The sequence below is a fragment of the Hemicordylus capensis genome, chromosome 2 (assembly GCF_027244095.1).
Source record: "Hemicordylus capensis ecotype Gifberg chromosome 2, rHemCap1.1.pri, whole genome shotgun sequence".
In the NCBI taxonomy this organism is placed as follows: Eukaryota; Metazoa; Chordata; class Lepidosauria; order Squamata; family Cordylidae; genus Hemicordylus; species Hemicordylus capensis.
This window is the reverse complement of record NC_069658.1, coordinates 168221730-168244741: the sequence shown is the minus strand read 5'-3', so window position 1 is coordinate 168244741 and position 23012 is coordinate 168221730. Positions and strand designations below refer to the sequence as shown.

At 46.5% G+C, this 23012-nt stretch overlaps 1 protein-coding gene across 4 annotated transcripts; it reads left to right on the top strand.

Annotated features, from left to right (window-relative positions):
- Positions 1 to 360: 360 nt before the first annotated feature.
- On the top strand, positions 361 to 7006 carry NHLH2 (nescient helix-loop-helix 2). 4 transcript variants are annotated; one of them, XM_053288465.1, is made up of 2 exons: positions 361 to 1390; positions 5154 to 7006. In XM_053288465.1, the coding sequence occupies exon 2, from the start codon at positions 5154 to 5156 to the stop codon at positions 5556 to 5558; it is 405 nt and encodes a 134-aa protein (XP_053144440.1). In that variant the 5' UTR covers positions 361 to 1390; the 3' UTR covers positions 5559 to 7006. The 4 variants fall into 4 exon arrangements, with proteins under 4 accessions (XP_053144440.1, XP_053144442.1, XP_053144441.1 ...); XM_053288467.1 differs by lacking the exon at positions 361 to 1390 and adding an exon at positions 4088 to 4432; XM_053288466.1 differs by lacking the exon at positions 361 to 1390 and adding an exon at positions 4552 to 4866.
- The last annotated feature ends 16006 nt before the right edge of the window (positions 7007 to 23012 follow it).

Below are 23012 nucleotides of genomic sequence, written 5' to 3'. Positions count from 1 at the left end.
AAAACAAAATAGAGCAAGCAAGCCTGACATTAGCGAGGATGTGCAAGTGCTGTCTGTGGTGGCCACGAGTTCACATATGGGAGTCCTCTGCTCCACCGATGTCACACCCATGGCTGATGAGAGTGCATGTGTGAGTGCACGCTGGAGAGGATTGGCCTAGAGAGTTGGCTCCTTCTCTTCCATCCAGCTCGAATAATCCGTGGTGTGGATGGAGGGAGAATCTGAGCTGCTGCTGACAATATTTGGGCTGTGAAACTCCCACACGGTGACAGATGTCAAGTCCAATTAAGCGACTCGCATCTCGCATCTTGCCGTCCAATGGGATCGCCTATTGGGTAGCAACTGGGTGGGGGGGGGGGAGAGAGACATGCTGCTGCCGCGGCCGCCCCCTCCCCGGCGCTCTCCTGCGCCTTTATATCTCGCCGCTTCTCCAGGATAACCCACTGGAACCAGGAGGGAATCCAGTGGTATCTCCTGCTCCCCCAAGGCCCACTCGCGCCGCTCACCCCCCGGGTTTTTCCCTCGGCCGCTCGGAGAGGCCCAACAGCCTCAAACAGCCTCCTCAGGCCCTTGCTTGCTTGTTGCCTTCAAGAGGTGTTGGGAGATGCGGATCGGATCTTAATGGGCCGCAAAAAGAAGTCAGGAGCCGCTGAAAGCCGTGGCGGCTTCTTCTTCCCTCCCCCAAAGAGACCAGAGGATCAGAGAAGCGCCCTTGCAGGGTCGCGGACACAGCCCGCAAGAAAGGCGAGCGGAGGAGGCGTCGTCTAAACAAAAGCCTTTCATCGCCGCGCAAAAGCGATCTGACTCCTGAGTGAGAGCGGATCCGAGGCCTGAGTCCTTCCCGGCCTGAAGAGTTCCAGCATCCTGTATTGATTTGCCCTGCCAGCCGAAGGACCCGAATCTTCCTCCTCATCTCGACCGTCCTTTATCGCTCCATCTCTTTTGTTATTTGTCGAGATCTGGCAGGAGGAGGAGGAGGAGGAGGAGGATTTCCAGCATCATTTTAAAACATCAGCACAAATAAGTGTGATATATTATACAGACCTACAGGGCTTTTTTTTTTTCCTGGGGGGAAATGATAGGAGAATGTTTTTCTAATATATTATATTTTTTTTCTAGAAGTACGTTGTTTATTGACAATTATGGTGCCCTCCTCCATTATTCGACCTACGAGGGTATGAAAGCGACTCACATCTACTTCTAGGGATAGGATTTTTTCCCCCCACACAAAAAAATCATTTCTTATATGTGGATCTGTCTTTTCCCCTCTCTCTTCCCTTTTTGTTATTCTATTTTTTAAGACTAAGATGTTCCCCTTCTGGAATTTTATTTGAGCCGCAGAAGGGATCGGAGGCATTTAAAGAAAGATTGTTGCAGAGACTCTCGCAAGGTAAATTCCTTTAAAATGTTACCATGTACAGGTGAGATGGGCAGCGTTGCACTTTGAAATACAAAACATAACAATGACTTATTTAGGCGGCCGGGATCGTGTGTGTGTGCGTGTGCGCGCATATGTGTGCATGTGTATATAACAAGTCTATAAAGAGGTCTGATAGCCTACAGCCAGAGAAGGCAGCAACATCCGCTGGCCGCGAACCCAAGCAGACTGAACTTGAAAGTAAATTCCACTGAAATCAAAGGGACTTACTTCCAAGTCAAGAATCAAACAAAGCAGGCTTCCCTAGGAGAACCTACGCCCCCAACCATGTTCCACAACGTTCTAAATTCGAATTTTGAGGTGCAGATGAACATTCCAACTGGATTCCCTCCTGTAAATGTTATTCCAAAACAAATCTTCTAGTTTTCGTTTCGACTGGAAAATTTTCCTTCCAGACAATTGCCTAGAGGGATATGATTTCTAGATTGTTGCTTTAACCATTATTATCACAAAAATATTTTTTCTTTTAAAATAGGTAGCAACTTCGGGGGGAAACATGCCGCCTCCCCGCTTTCCGCCTTGATACCTTCCAACCGGGGACGCTTGAACTACTCTCTCGTTGTTTCCAAATAAGTTGTAGCTTTAGTCGGTTTTTCTCCGCTCGATTGTTAAGATCGCTCAACCTTTGACAGCTTTAGAATCGTTTTTAATTCGTGTGAATTGAAACGAAACAACACAGCGGAAAAGATCTTTATTTTAGATTCGATAGAGTTTGCCTTAAACGAAAATGCTTCTATTTGTAAGGCCTTAACCGTATTTATTTATTTATTTATTTATTTATTTATTTATTTATTATTTTATTTTTTAAATTTATTTTAACAAACTATTTCGCCTCTCCTGTTTCCTATCATCAGTTTCCTATCATCACACACACCCCGGCCCCGGCCATTGATCCCAAATACGATCTCGGACTGGGCTGTTTTCTTGCCCGTCGCCCCACTGCCTGCCCCTTCCTGAGCCCCTCAGCTCCCCACCGCCCAGCCACGCAAGGTTATCCTCTCGTTGCCTGCTGTATTGTTTTATGATACGCTGCTGGCGTGTCCCTGGAAGTTCCTCCCGGTCGGTGTTGCTGTCTTCCTGACAGATGGTGCCCTGGGAGGCTGCAAGGAGATATGATTCAATTTGCTTTTGAAAGGAGCGTCTTCTTCAAATGATGTGTTAGGGTGGGAAAGGGGACGAAGGACATTTAGGGACCCTCCCTCTCTTTGCAACAAATCCTGCAAACCCAAGAATATCTTGAGTTGAGCCAACCAGTCTGGCAAGATTGGATCGGAAAGGGAATGTGCGTGGGAAAGCGGCCCTCTTTGGAAAAGAAGCAGCCGAGGAGTCTTCGGGCCCTAGGAGAGGGCGCGCGCGGGCTGGGGGTGGGGGTCTCTCCCACACTGGTCTCCACTGCTTGCTCCTGTCCGGCCAAGCCAGGCATGGCGATCGGTTCCATTTCCTTGCTAAGAAAACTCCTCTCAAGGGTGGCCAGGGCGGGGGCGAGGCGCGCAGAGTCTGAAGGAGCTCCCTGGCCGTCCTTGCAACATGTTGACATCCATTTTAAGGTGAGGTACATGATCCCTTCCTTCCCTGTGTCCCAGCCCTGGGCCCGTTCGCGAGGAAGACCCTGTCAAGCAAGAGGGACACCTCGCTGCTCAAGCAGAGAGGAGAAACGGAGCTCTCATTTGCTGATTATCTATCTATCTATCTATCTATGGACTCATGACTGGCAGTGCCTCCCCGCGATAGGAGAAACATTACATCAAAGCTGTGGCTTGTCAGATCCTTGTCACTCAGGACGTTTTCACCAGAGACTTGAAAATCGCTATAAAAATCCCATGATTCGTGGCTAAGGTTGGCAAGTAACATTTCCTTCAGGTAGTGCAGGCGAGGAAGGCTTTCCGGGCTAGGTCGAAGTTCTGGTGCCCTCATAGGGCATGTCTACATTATACATTTAAACCTGCTTCAAACCAGTTTGATCGTCATGGCTTTCAACCAAGGAACTAAGGTGGGAAGTGCGTAGAATGCTCTGGAAGGGCAAGGGATCTCTCCTAAAAGACTTAGAATGGTCGACTCTCTTAGAAAACAAATATTCCCAGGCTTCTTCGGGGGTGGGGGAAAACCTTGACAATGGAACTGGTTTCAAACTAGGTTAAGTTTGTAGTCTAGATGTGTCAATAGTCAGCAAAGGTGACTGCTCTACAGGGAGATGAAAATCTGTACACAGAGAAGTGATGATCACAGCTTTACATCTCTGTGAACAAGGGATGCTGTAGCAGTTTCCTACTCTGAGCAGGGGGGTTTGTCTAGAAGACCTCTAAGGTTCCCTCTAACTCTATGATGCAGACAAATACACGGAGTTGACCATACACTTCTTTGCATTTCAACCGCCTCCTTGCATCCGATTTCAAAACCGGATTCCTGCACATTCAAATCATGGCTGTTTCACAGAATCATGCGCAAATGAGCATAAACAGTGTGCAGTTCTAGTATCACTTGTGGAAACGGACTCGGAGTTTATGGGAACAGGATTATTATTGTTCAGATTTAACGACGGCGACAATTTGGGGATGTCTAAGAGCACCTGGCTTTTTGAGAGAGCCCACGGAGATAATAGTAATGCTACTAAATGCTATAAAACTAATACGAACAATAAGTAACGACCACGTATTAGGGAGCAGACTCAAACAAAATACTCCACTTAAGTTCTATGTTGTTTTCTCCAGTCGGTGAAACGCTTTGGCCAATCCCCTTAACCAGCGTCATTCCAGCAAAAGGCTGGATTTTTGCTCGCGCCTCAATCAAGTTGTTGCCTGAATTGCTGTAGTGTTTATGCAGATAGATGGGTATCGACTACTACAATAGTGCTTCGCGTGGAATAATAGCATCAGTGATAGTCATGATCATACAGGGTCTCTGTGGGGAGTGATTGCAGACAGCCTTTTTGGGAACCCGATTAGCGAAGCGGCTATAGAGATTGAGGCCGGCGAGCTCCGAATCCAGAAGCCGCAGGTTAGCTCCGCTCGGCCAGGAGCTCCTCAGCCATTCCTTTTGTGTCGCAGCCCCCGCCTCTACTATCAGGATAACAACAGTGGCAACCATAATAACAGAACTGTCATAAGTGGGGGGGGGGGACGGGCAGGGACGCAGCGCCGGTACTGCTCGGCTTTTCTGACGGCTGGGGTGGGCATGGCCATGGGGGCTGCCATGGAGAGCGCGCCTGCACGTCTGAATTTGAACTACTAAGAGTGCAGTCTCGAAATGGCCATGTCATGAATGAGAAGTGCACAACACACCCCTCAAGAAAGAGCAGAGAGAGCCCCGAGTTCCTCGGGCCTGCTCCGGCTACCTTTGGCGCCAGTGCTACTTTGGCCACGTTCTTGAGGGTCGGTCGGGGGGTCATCGACATTTTATTGGAAGTCCTCCTTTTCATGTAACGAAACAAGGTAATAATAGCCCCTCCCCACCTCACGCCACGCAGCCAAGACGGTTCCAAAATGAGTGAGGAGTCCAATTCCGCGATGACGGCCACGCTCGGCGGAAACGGAGTCACTCCGGTTCGAAAGTGAGCAGCTACGCTTGGCGCCCGCGCAGGCCTGCTGGCGCTTCCCCGCCCCACCAATCCCCGCCCCCTCGGCGAAGGGGACGCCCAGGGTGAGGGGAGAGATTGGGCTGCTGGCGGGTCTTGGCGGCGCTTTCTGACGGTGCCTTCTTTTGCTCCCCCTCCCGGCAGATGATGCTCAGCCCGGACCAGGCGGCGGACTCGGACCATCCGTCGTCGGCGCCGTCGGATCCGGAGTCTCTGGAGGCCAAGGGGCTGCGGAGCTGCTGCGCCTCGGACTTAGAGGCGCCCGACGGCGACGGCGCGGGAGGGGGCGGAGGAGGAGGTCGCCCGGCGCCGCACCCGCAGCAGCCGCTCAGCCGCGAAGAGAAGCGGCGTCGGCGTCGGGCCACGGCTAAGTACCGCTCGGCGCACGCCACGCGGGAGCGCATCCGCGTCGAGGCCTTCAACCTGGCCTTCGCCGAGCTGCGCAAGCTCCTGCCCACGCTGCCGCCGGACAAGAAGCTCTCCAAGATCGAGATCCTGCGCCTGGCCATCTGCTACATCTCCTATCTCAACCATGTCCTCGACGTCTAGGGCAGGCCCTTCCCCCCGGGACAGGAGGAAGGTTGGCAGGGGGGCGGCCGAGGCCCCGGGGGAAGGTAGCGGGGAGGACGGGACCCAACCGGGCTCCGGGGCCTCTCCGCGGCGCCCCCGGTGCTGCCTGGCCTGCGTGGCTTGGGACCACCACACTCTTTGCCTGGCCGCAGCGCTGCAGCCCGCCACGCCCAGTGAGTGAGGCTGCCTTCTTCCTCGTAGCGTAGGGTGGGCAGCCTTAGCCAGTCTCGTCCCCTTGATCGCAAGTCCCCAACCCACCCCCCAAATATTCCCCGCGGGAGGGTCCCATTCAGCAAAGTATTTAAGAACCCGACGGAAGCTTGGCGGGAGATTCCTTGGCTTTAAGCTCGTGCCTTAAAGGGCTTTCCTGAATCGGGCCCAAAATAAGAAGCTTGAAATGGAATAGAGGAGGCAGCAGTTCCCCCTCCCTCGCCTACACCCCGCCGAAGCTGTCGGGCCGCCTCAAAGAGGAAACACCCTTTGTAGAAGGTGGGATTCTTCTTTGCTTTGCTTTTTAAAGATCGGACTGTCAAGTGCCCCTTCTTCTATATCCCAAAACTTAAAATAAAATAAAATAATCTCATGTACTTGTGACCTTAAACGTGTGACCCAGGAGTGCAGTTCAAAATAACTATTTATTTTTTAATTTAAGTTAGGAAAAGTAGACTATTTTTTCCTCCCAAGATTATTTTTTAATTTTGAGAGTGGTGAAGATTTTGCGTTGAAGACTTTGTGCCAACTGGTTTTTCACTAGTCAAGTGTTTACATTTTCTTCTGTGGAATAATTGTCCGACTTGGAAGTGTTTGTTGGGAACCAGATTGTGGGTTTCATTTTGCTCTGGTTTTATTGCACTTCTTCCCTGTTTCTAAGCGTATTTTATATATTCAGATTTCGTCCTCGAGAATGTTTCTTTATTTTGTGTGTGGAAATGAAATATTAGCACTTCACTTGAAGTTTTTTTAATGTGTTGTTATTCTGACCTGTAGTTCTGTCTGAAAAGTATTTTGCAAACCATTTCCAAGGGAAGTAGTTTTTGTTTCTCTGTCTGTTTGTGAGTGTGTGTATATGTGTGGTTTTTTACAGATTTTTTTTCTTTTTAAGGAAAAACAGGACTACTTTCCTTTTTGACAACCAAAAAAATTTACAACCAGAAAATGTTTCATGCTCTTTTGCTGTGAATCTCTTAAAACAATAAGTGTGTTTTAGGGGGAGAGAGAGAGAGAGAGAAAGAACACATCTGTTATCCAAAGATTTTAGTCTTTTTCAGGGTTTTTTGGTCTGTGTGTTGCTTTGTATAAGGCAATATTTTGTAGTGACAATAGAGAAATCTGGTTTCTATCAGAAGCGGTTTTCATATCTCTCATGAATGGTGCGCTGTTTTGCATATAAATAAAATTATAAAATAAAGCTGGTTTTTCCTATTTTTTAAAAATGTTGGTCTTTGTATGAGGTTGAGCACGCACTCACAAAAATCAGTTGTCCAAAAGTATTCAGAGAGCATCTCCCTTGCAAGCCCCATTGACATGATTTTACAATAATCTCTACAATTGAGACATCTGTCTGATGGCTTCTGCCCTTAGGAACTGGAATGCACCATTATTTATGTGTATAGATTTCATATCTGTCTGTCTATCTATCCTCAGCCCCAATCTCACAAGGTGATCACAGACAAGCTGCTTCCCTGCTGTGCCCTGCCCCCAATGTGGGGATAATACTGGCCTGTGTCAAAGAGCCATTGTAAGAATGACTGAGATAATGTAAGTGAAGTGCACTGTAGAATTGTCTAGTATTATAATTCAAATGGAAGTTGCTCAAGAGCAATGGCTTGAGCATGCGCTTTGAAAAATGAGGTCCCTTATAGAAGCTGTTTGGGGGGCTGTTGTTCACACACTGATAGCCCTGTCAGTCGGCAGAGTTGAACCTGGGGACATGTAAACCCCGCAGTAGGAGGACAGCTGCAAAACTATGGACCATTTCAGATGTCATATGGAACCTTGGTTAAAGCCAGGCTCCATGAGACATCCTTGAGCCTCAGGTGCATGTGCTTTACCCTTCCCATCCTTGTGCAAGTGTCCACTTCCTAACTAGATTAAAATAAACCAAGATTGCTTGTGATGTTCAAACCGACCAGTCTTGGCTTACTCTAGTCTACTTGCTTGAACCTAAGGTGTGAATTAAATTACAGATCCTGGCATGTTTGAAGCAAGGAGGCTTCAAACCAAGATTGGTCAGTTTGGATGTCACAACTATTTCCCCCCCAAGAACTTAGAAAGTGGATGCTTGCACAAAGATGGGAAGAGTGTGTGTGCATGCCCAAAGCTTAGAGACGTTGTGTGGAGCCCAGCTTTAGCCAAGGTTCCATGCGACATTTGAATCAGTCCTAACATTTTTGCCTGCTACGTATTGGAATACGTGCAATGTGAAAAGTAGAGATAGTGACAAAGAGAAATCCAAGTCCATGGTAAGAAGAAGCAACTTGTACTGATGTGAAATGGGAAGAGAGAAGCAAAGAGTAGAGGCATCAACCCTATCCAAACATTATGTTGTCCATGGATACAGGTGTCTGTACACATGTACATGTTGTGCCAGTGACTACATTTTAAAATCGGATCTAGCTACAGGCTCCCTAAAACCCAGGGAACAGTTAGGAAGTATACTACTGTACATAGTTACATAGAAAGCTACCATATACTGAGTCAGACCCTTGGTCCATCTAGCTCTATTGTCTGCACAGACTGGCAGTGGCTTCTTCAAGGTTGCAGGCATCTCTCTCAGCCCTATCTTGGGAGATGCCAGGGAGGGAACTTGGAACCTTCAGTACCTTACAGTGTTCACATTTCTAGTCTCCCATTCATATGCAACCAGGGGAGACCCTGCTTAGCTTAGGTGACAGGTCATGCTTGCCACCACAAGACCAACTCAGACAGTTGAATGTGTCTGAATAACTATATTAGTTATTCAGACGTTGAATAACTATTCAGACGTTGTGTGGAGCCCAGCTCTGTCTTGGTATATGCTATTCAGATTGCATGTGCATTGCACCTAATGTGTGATTAGGGCTACAGTCAGACCAGTATACAAGATAAATAAGATGGGTGGAAGAATTAAGGACAGAGATGAGAAGCTCAAAATGTGAGGCAGAAAGATCACAGAATAAAATATTGCAATACACATGAATATGAAAACTTGAGTTAAAGTTTTACATGATTCAGTGTAGAAAAACAGGTTTTAATAATATTGAAAAGAAAGAAATAAGAGTATTTAGCTTGAAGATCAGTGTAGATACAGAAAGAAAAATAAAAAAAAATTCCCCACTGCAAGCCTGAAGAGAAGAGTGGAGGATGAGAATATTGATGGGAAGAAGGAAAAAAAAAGAGCAACAGGGAGAACTGAGGATGAAAGACATGGAGTTCTGTTTCCATAATATGGTGGAATGGTAGAAGAGATGGTATTAGAAAGAACAGAAAGAGAAAGAGCTGAATGTCATCTGCAGGGTAGTGTTATTAAGAACTTAAAGAACTAGTAGGACTAATGAGATTCAGACTGCTGAGAGGAGCTGTCAATAAAAGCGGGAAACGAGATCACACCAGGCATCTTTTTAAACCAGATATTGGCAGCCAGATGTGGGGAGAGGAGATTTGGGCCAGTGGCTCCCATGCATTCCTTGTAGAATGTTGTTGGATCCAGAAAGTCCAATCAGGTGGAGGGACCAACATAGTCAAAGGGTGACAGCAGAAAGTGTTTTTTAAAAAGTTTGAGAAGAGTGAAGGAGATGAAAATTGGAGACAGAGCTGGAGGCTAGGAACAAGGAAGTGTGACTAAAATGATCTAGGCTCTGTGGAGGAGCAAGGAATTCCTGTTACTTGTTCTTCCACTCCGGTGTTTGCCTTCTATACTTTCTCTTTTCCCCACTCCCTCGATCTCCTCCCCTCCCCTATGTTCTTGCCCTTCAATGTCTGCCAGTGAGACCGCTCAGAGGCTGGTTCTCTGTGTTTAATCTGTTCTCAGTTCTGTCTTTTCCCATCTTTCTATTGCTCTTTTTGTCCTCTGTCCCTCTTACATTTTTAATCTCTCTCTCTCTCCCTCTCCCCCTCTCTCCCCATCTAACTTCAAAACTTCAATCCAGTCGTTGTTTTCTTTAAAACCCTCTCGATTCTTCAGTATATTTCTTTTCTGCCTTTCATTTCTGCCTTTGGGAGAAGAAAAGAAGGAAAATATCAAGGAGAAGAGATAGGTGAAGATGACTAAAAGTTGAAAGAAAAGAAAAAGTGAGATGAGCAGGATGGGATAAAGAAAGAAGACTGGTTAATATTGAAAAGTGCATTTGTAGTAAATAGACCTGTATTATAGTTTGTGACAGAGCTACTCAATTCCCCTTACAACAGTCAGCCAGAAGAAACCAGAGAGATGCCAGAGGTCTTCCTTCCCCCACAAGCAGTGCTGTAGGGACAGGCAGGGCTCAACTGTGGTTCTTTTTTCCTCCAGGGTATCAGCAGGGACATGTAGTCCTTTGCTCTCCAAATGGAAATGATATGCTGCTCTTACTGTTAACATATGAACAGCCCTGTTGGATCCAGCCCTAGGCCTATCTAGTCCAGCATCTTGTCTCACACAAGTGGCCCACAAGATGCCCCTGAGAAGCCCACCACAGGCAAAAGGTGAGGGCATGCCCTCTCTCTTGCTGTTGTTCCCCTGCAACTGGCCATCACCACATCCCTTGGCAGAGAACTCCATAGATTAATTATGCGCTGTGTGAAAAAGAACTTCTTTTTATTGGTCCTAATATTCATGGCCATCAGTTTCATGGGATGACGCCTGGCTCTAGTGTTGTGAGAGAGGGAGAAAATGTTCTCTCTGTCCACTCCCTCTACTCCATACATAATTTTATACACCTCTATCATGTCTCCCCATAGTGGAGCTTTGCCTGATAAGAAAAGTGCTCCAGGCTCTGATCATCTTGGTTGCTCACTTCTGCACCTTTCCCAGTATGGTATCCTTTTTAAGATATGGTGGCCAGAACTACACACAGTACTCCAAATGTGGCCACACCATAGATTTGTATAAGGGCATTATAATATTAGCATTTTTATTTTCAATCCCCTTTCTAACGATCCCATGGAATTTGCCTTTTTCACAGCTGCCATACATTGAGTCAACACTTTCAACAAGTTGCCCACCATGACCTCAAGATCTATATTCTGGTCAGTTACTGGCAGTTAGGACCCCATCAGTGTATATATGAAGTTGGGATTTTTTGCCCCAATATGCATCACTTTACACTTGTTTATTGTACTGCATTTGCCATTTTGTGAGTGGGCAACTCCCCCAGTTTGGAGAGATCTTTTTGGAGCTCTTCACAATCTGTTTTGAATTTCACTACCCTAAATAGTTTAGTGTCATCTGCATATTTGACCACCTTGCTGGCCCCCCAATTTCTAAATGATTTACAAACAAGTTAAAGAGCACTGGTCCCAGTACAGATCCCCAGGGGACCCCACTTCTTACTTCCCTCCATTGTGAAAACTGTCCATTTATTCCTACCTTCTGTTTCCTGCCCACAATTGAACCTGTCCCCTTATCATGACTGCTAAGTTTACTCAAGAGCCTTTGGTGGGGAACTCTGTCAAAAGCTTTTTGGAAGTCCAAGTATACAGTGTCAGCCAGATCCCTTTTATCCACATGTCTGTTGACACTCTCAAAAGGGTTAGTGAGGCAAGACTTTCCCTTGCAGAAGCCATGCTGGTTCACCTTCAGCGAGGCTTGTTCTATATATTTAACAATTTTGTCCTTAAGTATGCTTTCCATCAATTTATCCGGCACAGAAGTTAAACTAACCAGCCTGTAGTTTCCCGGATCCCCCCTGGATCCCTTTTTGAAAACTGGAGTTACAGTAGCTACTTTCCAGATCTCTGGTACAAAGCCTGACTGTAGGGAAAGTTACATTATTTTTTAAAAGGAGATTAGCAATTTCACGTTTGAATTTCTTCAGAACTCTTGGGTGGATGCCACCTGGCCCTGGTCATTTGTTAATTGTTAGTTTTTCAAGACCATTTATAACATTCTCTCCCCATCACCCCAAACTGCCCCAGTTCTTCAGCCTCCAAGCCTGAGAAGCTAGGTTACAGAGTGGGTATATGGTCAGTATCCTCCACTGTGAAGACAGATGCAAAGAATTCATTCAGCTTCTCTGCAGTCTCCTTATCCTCCTTAATAATCACTTTCACGCCCTCAATGTGAATGCTTCATTCACATATAAGCTGAATTGGATCACACTATGGACTCTGTTTCCCAGTGGTTCTACAACTCTGACATCTCGCACCAGGTCCTGGGCACCACTCTGCAACCTTCTTGGTTTTAAGTGCCAGCAGTCTAGTTCCATCCTGGTTCAAGTGAAACCCATCCCTTTTGTACAGACCTTGCTCACCCCAAAATTTATCCCAGTGCCCCACACATGTAAAACACACCTCCTGGCACCACCGTCTCATTCATGCATTGAGACCCCTCAGCTCTGTCTGACTTGCTGGCCCTGTGCATGGAACAGATAGCACTTCAGAGAATGCCACCCTGGGGGTCCTGGATTTCAGTATACTACCTGGCAGCCTAAATTTGGCTTCCAGGACATCCCGACTACATTTCCCAACATCATTGGTGCTGACGTGCACCATGACAGCTGACTCCTTCCCAGAACTGCCTTACAGTCTATCTAGACACCGCATGACATCCACGGCCTTCTCACCAGGCAGGCAGGTCACTGTGTGGTCTACATGCGGGTCACAAATCCACCTCTCTATGCCCCTAATGATATAATCACCCACTACTAGGAGGCCCCCAACCCCTGGAAGAGTATCCCCTGTGCAAGAGGATACAGGCGCATCACCCTGAAGGGGTCTCTTCTAAGGGAGCATTCTGCTCTACCACAGACTGATGTCCTCCTTCCCTGAGACTTAATTCTCCATGACAGTTGAGGAGCTGTCAACCTGGAAGTGGGATGCCTCTACCACATCTCTGAGGGTCTCATACACATACCTCTCTGAGTTTCTCCTAATCAGCCACTTTGTCTTCGAGAGAATGGACTTTTCCCCTGAGAGCCAGGAGCTTTTTGCCCCACAACATATATCCACAACTGCATATATCCACAACTGCTGCCCCTCAAGCAGATAGTCATACATGCAACACTCCATGCAACACAGTGGGAAGTATCCCTTCCTCTGCTAGGATTCTACCTTCATAACTAGTTTTATCAGCAATTTAGAATATATAGAGCTTGTTTACCTGAAAGCTAGGGCTTAGCTGCAGTTGTCAGCTAGTTAAAGCTTTTAAGCTCTTTCCTCCAAGAAAATTACAAAGGTGGGGTATTACTCACATTCTTCTCATGCTAGGTGTTTCCTTTGTGATAAAGGGGCCCCGCTTGAGTGTCTCCCTGCAAACCTTCCTACTAAACTCCACACAAAACCCCTTTGATATCTGTTAGCGAGCTCCTGATCACAAAGCCCTGGGTAGCAAAGTTTCCTTGGTCTCATCCTTGTCTTCTCAAGACCTGCATCCAAACTGAGCGTCCTCAGGAATGTGGCCCCTTCCACAAGCTGTGTGACTCATCTGCAGCTAATCCCCACCCACTGTCTCTCTAGGTACAACTGAAACTGAAACTGCCCTGTCAAAAACAAACCTCTAGCCAGCCAGAAATCAAACCCTAGGAAAGATTAGGCCTGACAAACTCACCTTGTCCTCCCCCCTCCCCCGCACTTTTTTTCTTCTTGATTGGTTTATTTATTTGCTTGCTTGCTTCTTTAAGAAAGAAAACAAAAGTTTGCTGCCTTCCCTGGTCTAATCCTTGACTTCTCATGAGCTGCTCCAAACTATTGTATTGGGTGAAATCTACTGTATAATGAAATCTACAGAATCTACTGTATTGGATGAAAACTCTTCAAAGGTGTAACTACTTGTGTATTATATTTTCGTCTGCATGGAAATAATTGTGTACATACCATGATATGCAGTGTTTTTATTTTGCTACAGATGTAATTTATTTTTATTTTGCTACAGACGTATTTTCTGGGCCACTGCTGCATGCATCAGCGGCATGAACTCCATACGCATGCCATGCTTCATAGGCACTTTTCTGCCTATGAAAACTATTTCCATGTAGGAAATATATAACTTAAAGTATCCATAAGTTGTATTGAAATGGTACTGATCTTTTGCATGTCTCCCCCGACCCCCGCTCTAAAAGGCAGGCTGTCATTCAGACAGAAGTACCACCAATGCATGCAATGGCATAAATCGTTATTGCAGAATCTTGGTAAGAACTCTGAAGGGTGGATTTTCCTAAGCCTTTCCCCCCCTCATCCTTCATAGTGGGTGAGCTTGAATGAATGACTAAAGGAGTATCTGGAGCATTCTCCATCTTCCAAGTAGCTCAGGGTGGCATACCTACATGGAGGTTATCCTCTGCCTGTGAGACAGATTAGGCAGAGAGGGTGTGAGAAATGTGAACAACAGGTCTGGGTCCTTCAGTTCCTCAGTATACTTGTGTATTTATTTACCAGATGCCATATTGGGAAGATATATGGCTTGGAGTACTTAGGGATGCTTGCCTATCTTCACATTTTGTGTGTGTTTGCTGTGAGAAATATAAATGTCATATAAAAGTGTGGCATCACAGAGAGGTAGCTATGTTAGTCTGCTACAGCACAAGCAGGAAACAGTCTCATGGTCCCTTCAAGACAGATTTATTGCAGCAGAAGATTTTGGTGAACTAGAGCCCACTTTGTCAGCTGCATGGCATTTTCTCTTCAATTGGCAAATACACAAAAATGCACATGGGCATTGAGAAAAAGTGGTAAACAAGAGAGGCCAAAAGGCCATGAAATGCAAGAGGTCCAGTCAGCCTCTGACATTTCATTGACTATAATACCTACCAACTAAGGATAACACTTTACACATCCGAAAAAGTGAGCTTTAGTCCCCAGAAGCTGATGCTCATAAATCTATTCATCTTTATAGTGCCATAAGACTCTTGGTAGAAAGAATCAGGAGCCACTCCCATTTTGCTTCTGTTCATTTTGTAAGGAAAGTGCATACAGATTTCCGTTCGGAAAGGAGCCAGTCTTCCTGTTCATCTGTTTCTCAGTGCATGTGCAAATCGTACTCATGGCTAGTATGGCCGCCTATTTGTAGCAATGGCCACACAAGCTCTTAAGCGTAAGGGTCTCACTGAGATGGCTTAATCTTTCATAAAGTTTTGATCAAATGGACATGCACAGTGGAGAACCAGTGGGCACATAGCAAGCATATAGGTTTATGAGACAATTAGCAGGACAGTTTTTTCCAAGTCTTGTGATGTCCTTTGTTTCCAAGTCCTTTGTTCCCAAGTCTTGTGATGTCCCCCCTAAAGCTAAAGGACTCCGGTAAGAGCAGCTGAGTGCAGGTTTGCAGCTGCTGAATTCAAATGACCATTCGAAGTGCCTGAAGGAATGAGTTTTCATCTGAATGGCCTGTTCAGTAAACCACAGTGAAGCTACCGAGGTCATGACTGGGGTGAAACATTTAAAATTAATATTAAAAGTAGCATGCTGGTATATGGTATATCCCTAGTTGTGAAAATGTACATTGTGACCTGATCATATCTGTTGTAACTGGGTTCAGGCTTTGGGTTATTGCAAATAAATTCCTTGCACACCTTCCTTCCTGGAGTTGCTTTCAACTCCAAGAGCTTTTAAACCAGAAAAGCAAGCCAGCAAGCAATAGACAGTTATTAAATTCTGTGAGGAAAGTATCCTCTTAACCAACACCCAGGAGGGAAAAACTTTAAGCCCAGCCAATCAGGGAGCCATCATTTAAAGCAGGGATGGGGAACCTTGGCTCTCCAGCTGTTTTTGAACTGCAGCTCCCACCATCCCCAGCCACAATGGCTAGGGATGGTGGGAGTTGTAGTTCAAAAACAGCTGGAGAGCCAAGGTTCCCCACCCCTGATTTAAAGTAACGAAGTGGTTATTTTATTAATTGGGTTAAAACTGCTAAGTAGTCAACACATGCACACACATGCACACATTTTCAAACTGAGTTCCTTTTTCTCCCCTGCTCAATCTCCCAGTCTTATCTTTCTTAAAATCATATTCATTCATTCATTCAATTTATTTACTGCCCTTCCTGAAATAGATCAGGGCAGTTTACATTAAAATTAAAAAACACAGAATAAAACTATTAAAACCAAGAAACATTTAAACCAGATTAAATCTCATAAAAATTAAGGTTAAAACTAGGTATCATTAAAAGCCATGTTGAATAGATGGATCTTTAAGGATCTCCTGAAGGCCTCCAAGGGAGATAGTTCTCTTATATCCATGGGGAGTGTGTTCCACAACCTAGAGGCAGCAACTGAGAAGGCTCGAGTCCAGGTTGCCACCCGGTGAACTGGTGGCACCCGAAGACGGATTACTCCTGATGATCTCAATGAGCAGTGGGGATCTTGTAGAGAAAGGCACTCTCTCAGGTAACCCAAACCTAAGCTATTTAGGGCTTTACCTAGGAACCTAGGAAGCTGCCATATACTGAGTCAGACCATAGGTCCATCTTGCTCGGTATTGTCTACCCAGGCTGGCAGCGGCTTCTCCAGGGTTGCAGGCAGGAATCTCTCTCAGCCCTATCATGGAGATGCCAGGGAGGGAACTTGGAACCTGCTGTTCCCAGAGCGGCGCCATCCCCTAAGGGGAATATCTCACAGTGCTCACAAATCAAGTCTCCCATTCATATGCAACCAGGGTGGACCCTGCTTAGCTAAAGAGACAAGTCATGCTTGCTACTACAAGACCAGCTCTCCTCTCCAAAGGTAATAACCAGCACTTTGTACTTTGCTTGAAAACATATCGGCACACAGTGCAACTGTTTAAGAACAAGTATTATGTGGTCTCTCCAGGATACCCCAGGGACCAGGCTGGCTGCTGCATTTTGAACTAACAGAGTTAGAACTACACACAAAGGCAGTCCTACATAGTGCGCATTACTGTAGTCCAACCTGGAGGTTACAGGCTGGTGTACCACTGTTTTCAGGTCATTCTCCTTAAGGAACGGGTGAAGTTGTTGAATCAATCGCAGCTGGTAAAAAATGCTCCTGGCCACAGCCTCAACCTGAGACCAGGATCCAAGAGCACTCTCACAGTAGTGGCCAGTGTGGGTGTCACCAGCGGTGACAGCATAAATTAGTAGGTGCTTACCTCCACGCCGACTGCACCTGCAAGCTACTCCGAGCAGCTTCTGCTGAGCCAATCCTCCACCAATGGCCAGGTGAGTGATGGAGCTGATCCCCTGCCTCAGAGAATGCTGGGTGGTGCACTGCTTCTTGGAGCAGCGTGTAGGTGCAGTTGGAGCAGAGGTAAGCACCTACCAATTTATGCGTAAAGGTGCACACTGGCCACTACTGCACCCTCAAGCTATAAACCTGTTCTTTCTGTGGGAGTGTAACACATCCACAACAGGAAATTCTAACCCATCTTGCAGATTATGACTCCTAACAATGAACACCTCTGTCTTGCTTGGATTCAGCTTCAATTTATTATCCCTCATCCAGCCCATTACTGCCTGTAGGCAGGCATTTAAGGGGTTAATGCCATTTCCTGATAGCTGTCATGAGCTCACCTGACAGAAGATGCTGGACAGAAATATATGACACAATAGCTAGTAGCTCAAGTTTCAGTTTTATTGCTAAATAGTCAGGTTTAACAGTCTCACCAAGAATACAGAAGTGAGGAGTGAGAAGCCCAAATTCCAAAGTCACAATCTCTCTGACAAAAGCTCCAAACAGATTTTGACGTGTTGTTTCCAGCAGTTTGTTCAAGGCACAGGCTGCCCGATTTATAGTCAGCAGCTACTTAATCAACACTCTACCCCCGCCAGCTTCCATAAAATTCAATCCGGCTTCTGTCTTCTCACCAGCCGATTATTCCTTCGTAATTCCCTCACCTGCTGCCGACGTTTTCCCCATCTGCATTCTTGAGGAGATAGCGGCTGTTCAAACTCTGGCACCCTTCTCTCCAAAGATCACCCAACCCTGCTGGCCCCTCCTGCACCAAACACTCACCCTGGCCTCTCTCAATCACCTCCCCATTCACATTACCGGCCTGCTCCTCCTCAGGCGCCTCCCCACTTTCTAGTAAGTCACTTACTTCCCACTCCTGTCCAATGTCCTCAAATGACAATATCAATGACAAGGAGAAATAGATTTGGGTGTCATCAGCATATCGATAACACCCAGCACCAAATCCCCTGATGACTTCACCCAGCTTTCATGTAGATGTTAAAAAGCATTGGTAGGTAGCGTATCCCTGTCCCCCAACTCCTTAGGGCTCTGTGTTTTCTTTGAAGAAGCTGCACTAACATAAGCAAAAAGAGGAAAAAAGAATAACTGCTGAGGATGAATGGTAGAATGGCAGCAAGGAGAGGAACTGCAGGGCCAAGGAAACTCGTCCCCCCATCCCCCAGCTCAAGTATTCGCCACACTGAGGCCTTGCTACTGGATTACAGCCTGTGTGCCGGTAAACCTTTCCTAGAACCAGGAGGACTACCAGTTGTAGGCCATGCCTACCAATCTGCTCTGCTCCTCCCCTTCTTTTCAGAGGGCTCACTGAGAAGCTTAGTTTCTCCAAATACTGGAGAAACAGCTGGAGCAGAAAGGAGTCCTCACCATCCCTGAAAGGAATCTTCTGCCTGTTTATTGGCTGGTTTCGAACTGGTTACAACTTTTTGTGTCCAAGGATTCAGATTTGGTTCAGGGTGACAAATAAATTCTCATTTCATTCACTGAAGAAAATGCTCTGAACTGGTTTTTGAATTTGCGTCCAGGTTTCGTTCCAAGAAGTAAAGAATATTTACAACCAAGGGAAGAATGCATAAGGGTGAGAATACCATTGTGGTCCTTACTGTTTCAGAAGATCACAAAGCAAGTAAAAATGACAACAGATTTGTTCGTCCACATGGAATTTTTAATCCGTTTTGTTAATATAGCAACAGTTCAAATTCTGATGTTGATGGAGCGGTAGGTTTTTCCGGTTAGCCCCAATGCATTGATTAGGGCGGCCGATAGGTTTATAAACACTTTAAGAGTCTCATTAGCCATATCTTTAAGGAGATGCAATAAAACAATGATAGAGTCTTGAGGTAAGTGACCTGTCATCTCATGAACTACAATTAATATTGAGCCAGCTCAGACGACATACGGAACCCCAGGGCCAGTGGAACCGTGGTTCCATGCCCCCGCCGCTCTCCGGTCTGTTTTCAGACCTACTGCAGCCAGCGAGACTACAGAGAGGCAGGGGATCTGGCTGTGTGGGCTTCCTTATGTCTTGAAGGATAGCTCGCACAGCCAATAGGAGCTGGAACGAGGGAGAAGCTTCTTCCCTCAAGGCAAACTCCAATCCCTGGATCGGATGTAATGGAGGCGCCGCTGAAATGCAGTTATCAGCAGCATAACAATATAAACCAAAGGTAACAAATGCAGTTAGGAGAGGGAAACCACGGGTCCCTTTTTGTTTTTGGAACTTCAATTGCCAGTTCAGATGTTCAGGTTTGAGAACTGGAGGTGAAGGGACCTCTGGTTTCCCGTTACATCTGAGCTGGCCCATTGTTCAAAATTCATTGTTCACCATTCAAAAAGGGTGACTTATTGAACATGATGAGAAAACGTGCAGAACTATTTTCTAATGGGATTACATGAGACAAGCCGCCTGCCTGCAGCAGGACAGGCATGCTGAGGCTTCTACTGCCAAGCAGCTGCACATGCTGCTCTCTCTGTCTGGAAGTAAAACATGTCCTTGAAATCAATAAAACTGAAGGTGGGGCTGAAAAGTACAGTGTCCGTGGAATACTTTAATGGAAGACTTCCTACTCGAGCCAGCCATTTTAAAGCAGCATTAGCCGCTTCTTATTGTGCTTCCATCTACTTTATAAGCTGGTCAAAGACTGTAATAAAGATTGATTGATTGATTTTGCTTCCAATGCCAAACTGCACAAAAATGAGCAAAAGTGCCGATTTGGCAGTTGTTGAATGCTTCGGTGATGGATTTTTCATGTACAGTGGTGCACTACAAAGCACTGCCACTCCGCCAAAACCACAGCAGCTCTGGCGTGAGGCGGGAAAGAGAGCCGCCTTAGGGGGCAATTTTATTCAGCGTTATTGGAGGGATTAATTAACAGGACATTGGGATTGGTAGGACTGCAGATGCTAATCCACCCTTGACTAACTGGTGTTTCTGTGAAATGGGATCTGGCTCTAGTGAAGTCAGTGCTTTCTGTTTAAAGTGGGAGTCACCACAAAAGGTCTGAAGGTGATATTGCTGCCAGCTACTCTTTGGTGTAGACCACCTCTTGAGCTTAACAACATCTTGAGCTTTTTAAAGGTTCCATTTCTGCCACTGCTGCGTTAATGGGCCCTGTCCCATGCATGGGCACAGGACCTGTCCCGCCGAACATGTCTTGTGCACCTTGTCACCTGCCCCATGCACGAGGCCTGTCCAGTGTTCCCTCTAACAGGGATTCCCAGATGTTGTTGACTACAACTCCCATAATCCCCAGCCAAAGGCCACTGCAGTTGGGGATGCTGGGAGCTGTAGTCAACAATATCTGGTAGTCCCTGTTAGAGGGAACACTGGGCCTGTCCCGTGCACATGGGACAGGGCCTTCTCAGTTATTGCCTGCAGCAGGAGGGGGTCAGACTTTAAGAGTGAGAGAGGGCGCACTTACCCCTTCCTCCGCTTCACTCACACACACACACACACACACACACACACACACACACACACACACACCCCTGCCGGCACTCTGTTATCAAAGGCTCCTTCAGGGCGGCAGCATACCTCCCTGACACCCTGTCCCTCTTTGCCTGGAAGTACCAGGCACGCATACGATAACAACCCTTTTTAATGAAGCACTTTGTGCACACACAGAGGCACAGGCACTGATATGTTTGTATGCTAACATGGGCCAGGTAGAATCCAAGGGAAAGTGTTGTGGTATGCAAGGACAAAGCAGTGGAGTGGAATCAGGAATATTAAGCGTTTAATGGAACAGACCTTACATACAAAGAGGCAAGTTCAGTCTGCCTTCAGTGCCCTTGCTACTGGCTCTCCTACTCTAGGACTGGAATACAAGTAACTAAAGCCCCATTCAAAAGCTGGCCTGGATCAAGGAATGGATTAACCAAACACACTACAGGCCATACTGTGCAAAATCAACATGAGTCATATCCAGCTTTTTATTCCAGAGGTTATCTTCTATTCATCATCATCATCATTATTATTTATTCGATTTCTTTGTGGTTGACATCTTCCTGAGTAATGAAGAATGGTGCAACAGGAAAAGTGCTGCTGCTTCTGAAAAGTTCAACTAACTTTCACTGCTGGCTCAGCAGCGGGGCAAATTTTGACAACCTCCCCTTCCCCCAGAAGTGCTCTCTGCCACTCGGAAATATGTCCTTGCTTTAGGGTTGTACCGTATGTACTCAGGGACATATTTTAAGGTGACAAAGAGGGCTTCCGGGGGAAGGAGGGGGCATTGAAATTACACACCCACCCACCCACCCACCCCACATACACCAGTGCAGCAATATATTGGAACCCTTCAAAAACACTATGCCGTACTGCTGCTTGGTCCCAGAGCATGGTCTAAGGGCACATGATACAGCCCCTTACTGAAGCTAAGCAGGCCTTGATTGGGCTGGTGCCTTGATGGGAGACACATGTATGCCATAGCTCAGTGGCAGACAATTGGCTTTGTCTACCACTGAGCTGCCATGCAGAAGGCCCCAGATTCAATCCCTGGCAGCATCTCCAGGTAAGCCTGGGAAAGACTCCTCCTGCCTGAATCTTTGGAGAAGCTGCTGCCAATCAGCATCAACAATACTGAGCAGATGGCTCAACCCCTGATAACTGAGCAAAGAGCAACCTTTTAAAGTGGTGATTCTCTAAGATTTAGCCAGGGGAGAGCAACTGGACCTATCCAGCCCCAGCACAGCATCCCTCCCATGGCTGTTGCTAGTGTTTCCCTTATGTTTCTTTTTAGATTGTGAGGGACAGGGAGCCATTTTATTTATGTAGTATTTATTTTTCCATGTAAACCGCTTTGAGAATTTTGTTGAAGAGCGGTATATAAACGTAGTAGATCTGGAAGTGATCCGTTGTCATCATGATAAATGGGTTACTGCGCCTGCGCAGGTATCTACCGGATGGATTAATTAGCTCCTCTTTGGCGCCCCTCCCTGCCGTGCACGTACTCCGTGCCTTCCTTTTCCCGACAGTCAGGCACCATTTTGTCTCAGTTTCTTTTCAACCACTGATGCGTTGAGACCTATGGTTTATTGCTCCTCCGTTTATAGAAAAGAAAATGTTACTTTGGACAGATTTTCAGTGTTTTGGACTTTGGAATGTGAGTTGACTATTCTTAGGATTTTGGGCTTTGGACTTGATTATTACGGTTCCACGGCTCAGTGTAAGGCTAAACTATCCTCAGCTGATGAACATGATCTCTGTTTGCTCTGCTTGGGCGAACAACATGTCTCAGCTTCTTGTAGGATTTGTAGATCCTTTTCGAAGCAGACTTTAAAGAATCGTTCATTGTGCCTCAGGGTGGCGCTGTATGGAGACGTGCTGCATCCACCAATGCCGAGACCAGAGTGGACACCGATCTTGGGATCGACACCGACGTCAACATCTACCTTCTTGGTGTCTGCCCCAGGGTCTATGCATGCACAGTCTCAAACCTTGAGGGATGATCTTGAAGAAATTGTCTTCAAAAAGCCCAAGTCTACCGAAGCTGGGCATAAGAAGCGTAAACAACATTGTGCTACATCGGATAGCAATTCACTGCCTCCGAACAAGCACAAGTCGAAGTCGACTCACTTGTCGAGGTCAAGAACGCCTTCGCCGTCAACGGACCAATATCGACTACCTCTGCCATTGTCAGACCCATCAATACCGTCAACTTATATAAAGTCTTCTGAGCTGTTCTTCTCACTGTTCTTCCCACCGTCAGCATTGATGCATACAGTGACATCTACACTTCTGTCGGTACCGACAGTGAGCTTCACATCAAAATCGATGTTGATGCCGAATTTTCCAGTGCCATCCACATCGGTCGCGCCTCCGACTTCCTCGATGTTATCCTTTGATACCGAGATTGGCACCCTTCATCATACTCTACCAAGCTCTCCAAGGGCTACTGTTGTTCCACAACCGTACAAACTGTTGCCACTTTCTCTGGCGAGAACACCTCTGAAATCACCGTTGTTACTGTTTGATACCGGTGATGATGCCCTTTTGGATCAGGGGACTGTGAAATCCCCATTGAGTGTATTGGATTCCTCCACGAGTACCCCTTTGGGTTTCACGTTTCAGGGGTTCCTAACCGGAGGTTTTGGATATGGGATGCAGCCGCTCTGGGAAGAG

What these genes read in the sequence shown, in the direction of transcription:
- NHLH2 (XM_053288465.1), top strand. Translation starts at nt 5,154, where the DNA reads ATGATGCTCAGCCCGGACCAGGCGGCGGACTCGGACCATCCGTCGTCG.